At 41.8% G+C, this 5,174-nt stretch overlaps 2 protein-coding genes across 2 annotated transcripts; one reads left to right on the top strand and one right to left on the bottom strand.

The window, feature by feature from the left end:
* Nucleotides 1–485: 485 nt before the first annotated feature.
* Nucleotides 486–2,235, top strand: LOC131685491 (zinc finger protein 708-like). The gene is made up of 3 exons (XM_058969238.1): nucleotides 486–582; nucleotides 645–972; nucleotides 1,137–2,235. Exons 2-3 carry the CDS (start codon nucleotides 716–718, stop codon nucleotides 2,158–2,160), a joined length of 1,281 nt encoding a protein of 426 aa, XP_058825221.1. The 5' UTR covers nucleotides 486–582; nucleotides 645–715; the 3' UTR covers nucleotides 2,161–2,235.
* LOC131685492 (dihydroorotate dehydrogenase (quinone), mitochondrial) lies at nucleotides 2,207–3,756 on the bottom strand. The gene is made up of 3 exons (XM_058969240.1): nucleotides 3,570–3,756; nucleotides 3,098–3,504; nucleotides 2,207–3,042 (listed from the first exon to the last, which is right to left on the bottom strand). The coding sequence occupies exons 1-3, from the start codon at nucleotides 3,591–3,593 to the stop codon at nucleotides 2,289–2,291; spliced, it is 1,185 nt and encodes a 394-aa protein (XP_058825223.1). The 5' UTR covers nucleotides 3,594–3,756; the 3' UTR covers nucleotides 2,207–2,288.
* Nucleotides 3,757–5,174: the final 1,418 nt, after the last annotated feature.

The raw sequence follows: 5,174 nt of genomic DNA, 5'->3' as shown, positions 1-5,174 counted from the left end.
GAAAAGTTATGTTCGATTTGTTTTCCTCCATCTATGACAGGTGGAGGAAAACAAACCGTTGAACACACTAATACAGTTACAGATTGTCAAGTACTCTACACGGAAACGAAAAACTACCTAAAATTGAGTTCCTTTGACTCAATCTCGTGGTATCGTGGGGGAACTTAAAATTAGGTAAACCGTGTTAAAGGTAGTTTCCATTTAACCACGGCAAAAATTACAACTCATTGATAGGTTTTTGATACTCAAATTTAAGTTGAATTTACCTAATTTTGAGTTCACCCCAAACAACTCAAAAGTACCTTCCTCCACGGAAGACCTCGACTGAGTCGAATCTCTCTTTTTGTTTTTGACAACACTAATAAGTGCGAAAGCGACGCACAACTCAAAAGTAAGTTAAAAGAACTTATTCTGCAGGTTGTTTTATTTAACCGTGTATATGTGCTTTGAAATGTTTCAATCTGTCTTTCCCAGGCCGTTCACATCAAAACAGTCATTGATCATTATAAATTTTGTATTTACATCACGAATCAAATTTTATTGTTTTCTGTTTTATATATTTCGTGGTTTTAACAGTAAAGGGTGAACAAATTAAAATATTGTGTTAGACGCTAGTAATGCAGTAATCACTTACGTCTTTCTAGGGGCATAAGTAATTAGAAGATCAGTTACTGAGCTTACATCTCAGTCTGTTTAGTTTGCCATTCTCAATCTGATGAATGCGGCATATTTCCGAGAACAGTTATTGCGAAACATGGAGGTTGATGATAGAAAACCACTGTGTATTGTTCCAACAGTTGAAACGATTGAAACTAAAATAATGGAAACCATAAAGCAAGAGAAGGTTACAACAGTAGATTCCACAGTAGCACAAAATTCAGATAACGTACAATATCAATTTAAAATCAAGCAGCAAGGTACTTCAATTTTGAAGACAACTCAGTTCTCCGAGAGTCTGGATATAGGTGAACGGTAAGTTGTTATGATATGCTTATTCCGCTTCATTGAATTCATATGCTTCGAAAATAAGTTAGATTTTTTGAGATCATAACCCGTTTTTTCGGAGATTTTAAAATATAAAAAGACTCCATAAAAAATATTAATATCGAATGCACTTTTTCCTATTTTCATTCTAGACAGACAACACAATCAACAAGTCCAGGTGACAATTTCACACATGCCACCGTACTGCAAACAACCATCGACAAAACCTATGAGTGCGGAATATGTGACCAATCATTCCCCAAGAAGAGACAGCTGGCAGTTCACAAGCGCGTACATGCCGGTACGCGACCGTACTCCTGTGATATTTGCGGTAAAGCATACACCAAGGGTATAAATCTAAGCCGGCACAAACGGATACACACCGGCGAACGACGACACCGCTGTCGGATATGTGGCAGAGAATTTTTCACTTCTGAGCAATTGGATCAGCACCGGCTTACCCATAAAGATCAGGCTTACGTTTGCGATATCTGCAGTAGGAAGTTCACCGAAAACAGTAGTCTCACGCGACACAAACTCATCCATGCGGGTGAGAGATCGCACAAGTGCGATATTTGTGGCAAAGAGTTCATAACTAGTGCTGAACTCACTCGCCACATGCGCATGCATACTGGCGAGCGTCCGTATAAGTGTGATATCTGTGGCAAAGGCTACGTAGAAAGCAGCAGTTTGAAACGTCACCAGCGTGTTCACATCGATATGAATCTTGCGGATCAAATATTTAGCTGCGACATCTGTGATAGAAAGTTTCTTGAATCTAAAGAACTTACGCAACACAAACTTATCCACAGCAAAGATCGAGAATTTAGATGTGAAGTCTGTGGTGGCGGGTTTATAAAATATTCTCACATGACTCGGCACATGCAAATCCATACAAACGAGCGGCCGTACAAATGTGACCTCTGCGGGCAGGAGTTTCTTCGAAGAGCACATTTGACCCAGCATAATCGCAGGCATGTTGGCGAACGACCTCATGGCTGTGATTTGTGTGGAAAAAGATTCGTTGAACGTAGTCATTTGATGGGACACAAGAAGCTGCACGAGAGGTCAAGGAGTGGTAGCAGGCGAAAAGGAAAAATTAAGGATTCTACCGCGACCGAAAGCATCCACGCGGTCGCTGGAAGCGGTAATGGGAAAATGGAAGAGGAAAAGTAAGTTCTACCATAAATTATATGATTGAAATAAATGTAAAAAGACAATCTTATTTATTATCAAAATGTATTTAGTAACTTACTATATTTAATTGCGGCGCCATTAAATGACCCTGTTATCAACAATAGACACTATAAAAAATGATCCACTCCCTTACCAACGGCCTGCTGAACACTCTCGTATCCATTGTCTTGGAGGAGCTGTTCTAGTTCTCGTTTCACCCGAATGGCAATCGGCGGCCCGTGGTAAATAAACGCCGTGTACAACTGGACCGCGCTGGCACCGGCGAGAATTTTGTCGAATGCATCCTGACCGCTAAAAATTCCACCTACGCCAATGATCGGAATTTTACCGTCAGTCCATTTGTATACCTTAGCCACCAGTTGAGTAGATCTTTGGCTCAGCGGTACTCCACTCAAACCACCCAGCTGTCCGGCGTTGATGCTCTTTAAACTTGGCGGTCGTTCGATTGTCGTATTCGATACGATCAGGCCATCCACGGCACATTCCTTGTCTTTCACAACTGCGATAACCTCCTGAACGTCTTCGTCGGACAAATCGGGAGCTAGTTTAACCAAGATCGGTCGTCGATCCGTTTCTGGCAAGGAACTCCGGGCCTTCAGTACATCACTCAACAGCATATGAAGGGTGCTCTTATTTTGCATTGACCTTAGCCCGGGCGTATTCGGACTACTTATGTTTATGACCAGATAGTCAGCCAAACAACTGAACTTTTTAACACCTTTTACGTAATCTCCGATCGCATCCGTCGACAATTTGTTTTTACCTAAATTGATTCCCAGTACTACTTCATCACCGCATTCCTCGCGTGCTTTCCTTAGTCGCTCGTAGACAACTTTGTGTCCATCACTGTTGAACCCATATCTGAAAAATAAAATCTCTATCAGACTTTCTTCTATTTAAAATAAATCAAACAAACCTATTAACAATCGCCTTATCCTCATTCAGCCGAAACACCCTTGGCCGTGGGTTGCCCGGTTGTGGTTTTGGCGTGACGGATCCGACCTCTACGAAGCCAAATCCAAGCCGATTTAGTCCACAGACCGCTTCGCCCTGCTTATCGAAACCGGCCGCAATACCGACCGGATTGCTTAGTGTCATATCGAGCAGTTTGGTGCGCAGTATTCCTGGATCCTGGTAGCTGGGTCGAATCAAGCCGAGCTTCACACTGAACACAGCTATCCGGTGGGCCGTTTCCGGCGGAATCAATCGCACGATGGGCATGAACATTCGGTCGTAGAATTTCTCGTTGCTTCGGCACAAACAGACGGCACTAAATGTGGCCACTCCAAGACTGGTTATTTTTATCAGGGAGCGAAACTTGTTCTGAAAATGAAAATCTCTTCATTATCAGTAAACTACCGGCGAGTTGTTTTCATAGGCTATGTTACCGGTGTCACACGATTTGGGTTCATTTTGAACGGTTAAACGTTGGTTCAAAATCACGTTTTAAACTTAAATAGGTATAATTTGGAATAACTTCAATAATTGAGATTATGGTACTTTTTACGAATTACTCGCACGCTTTATCATGTTTTTGTTTACGATAGTACTTTTAATGATAAAAAGGCAGTGCGATTTGTGCACAAACCCAAGCAAATACGAATGAAATATTTCATTGGAGAACTCAGTCCCAGTTTAAAGTTCAGCCTGAAATGAGCCGAAATTTTGGCTTATTCTACACGCAGAAAAACAATCAGTAAGAATAAACGAATTTTGGTTAAAAATAACAATTTTCCCGTTTGATATTGAGATATCTGATGTTAAAAATACGCACACTGATATCTCGCATTTTTATATATAATATCGCCCTCCTTTTGTTTGTTTTCATCCCAAATCGCCGTGTGAACGATTTGTTTTCCTCCCAAATCAAACGTCAAAACGGCACAATACCAACGCAGCTGGATAAGACTATAGTCACAGAGAACAGACATCCATGATCGAACAAAAGTTTTAAAAAACGTGTGTAAACATTTGAATTAATTTACGACAAACACTAGCGCCGCCACACCAACCTGTCCCAACTATCCGTCAAATCCATTCCGGAACCGGTTCGAAATCCTGAATGGATTCAGTATGGAATCTTGCTCAAAGAAAACAACCGATTCCGACTCTATCGGTTGATGCATTTGAGCTGGAATTCATGCTGGAAGTCCGAACCGGTTCCAGACTAGTTTAACTGGGTAGGGGAATAACCGCTGTCACCCGGTCAGCGTGGCAAGCAGAAAGTTAGCAAAAGTTGAGTAAAGCGAAATTGATGCTGGCAGAGCTTCTGCGAGCATTTTGCGCGATTTGTGCGAGAATTCTGGCAACGAATTCGCTCAAATGCAACAACCGTTTCTGACAGAAGCGGTTAAACCAACCGATGCTGCTCACTTTTATCCTGAATCGAGCCAGAAATGTACGGCCAAGATCTCTGCATGCTTCCTGCCACTTCTTTGTCAGATGTTCTGCTCGATTCGTGCTAAATTCTACTAGGTAGAAATTGCCAGGATCTTTGCACAGTTTATGTCCGAGTTATGCCAGGGTTTAGCTCGGTTCCTGTCAAAATTTGCCAGAAAACGCGAGCGAAACCGAGTTCGCCCTAGCTCAACTAACCCGACAGGATACGCGCAGAAATCTGACAAGGCTGCTAAACGAAGACTTACAGAAATCTAGCAGAGCGGTCTCTGCCAGAAAATTTGCTCACTGGGCAATTCTGTCGAACTCAGCCACAAAAAACATGACGACAGTAGCACACCTGGTTTGGATATCCCAACTACCTTCGAAACCGTTGTAGATTTTACACAAGTTAAATGCTGAAGATGGACGTCTGTTCTCTGTGCTATAGTGCCAAACTAGGGGCAGATCACTTGTGATGCATTTTTAAAAATCAGCGAAATTAAATGCATTTATTTCCATCAAAATAGAAATTCATAATGAATTTTGCGTTGCGTGCAATGTTGTTTGCGTTGCGTGTAAGACGTCAAAACCCTACAGAAAAACTAGCCCTACAT

This window comes from Topomyia yanbarensis, chromosome 2, assembly GCF_030247195.1.
Source record: "Topomyia yanbarensis strain Yona2022 chromosome 2, ASM3024719v1, whole genome shotgun sequence".
Lineage (NCBI taxonomy): Eukaryota > Metazoa > Arthropoda > Insecta > Diptera > Culicidae > Topomyia > Topomyia yanbarensis.
The sequence above is the reverse complement of the archived record's forward strand: the minus strand, read 5'-3'. Positions and strand labels throughout refer to the sequence as shown.

Coding starts and splice junctions, on each gene's coding strand:
- LOC131685491 (XM_058969238.1), top strand. CDS start 716: ATGAATGCGGCATATTTCCGAGAACAGTTATTGCGAAACATGGAGGTT. Junction 973..1,136: donor AGTCTGGATATAGGTGAACG/GTAAGTTGTTAT, acceptor TTTTCATTCTAG/ACAGACAACACAATCAACAA.
- LOC131685492 (XM_058969240.1), bottom strand. CDS start 3,593: ATGAACCCAAATCGTGTGACACCG. Junction 3,505..3,569: donor ACCCAAATCGTGTGACACCG/GTAACATAGCCT, acceptor TTTCATTTTCAG/AACAAGTTTCGCTCCCTGAT. Junction 3,043..3,097: donor GATAAGGCGATTGTTAATAG/GTTTGTTTGATT, acceptor TTTATTTTTCAG/ATATGGGTTCAACAGTGATG.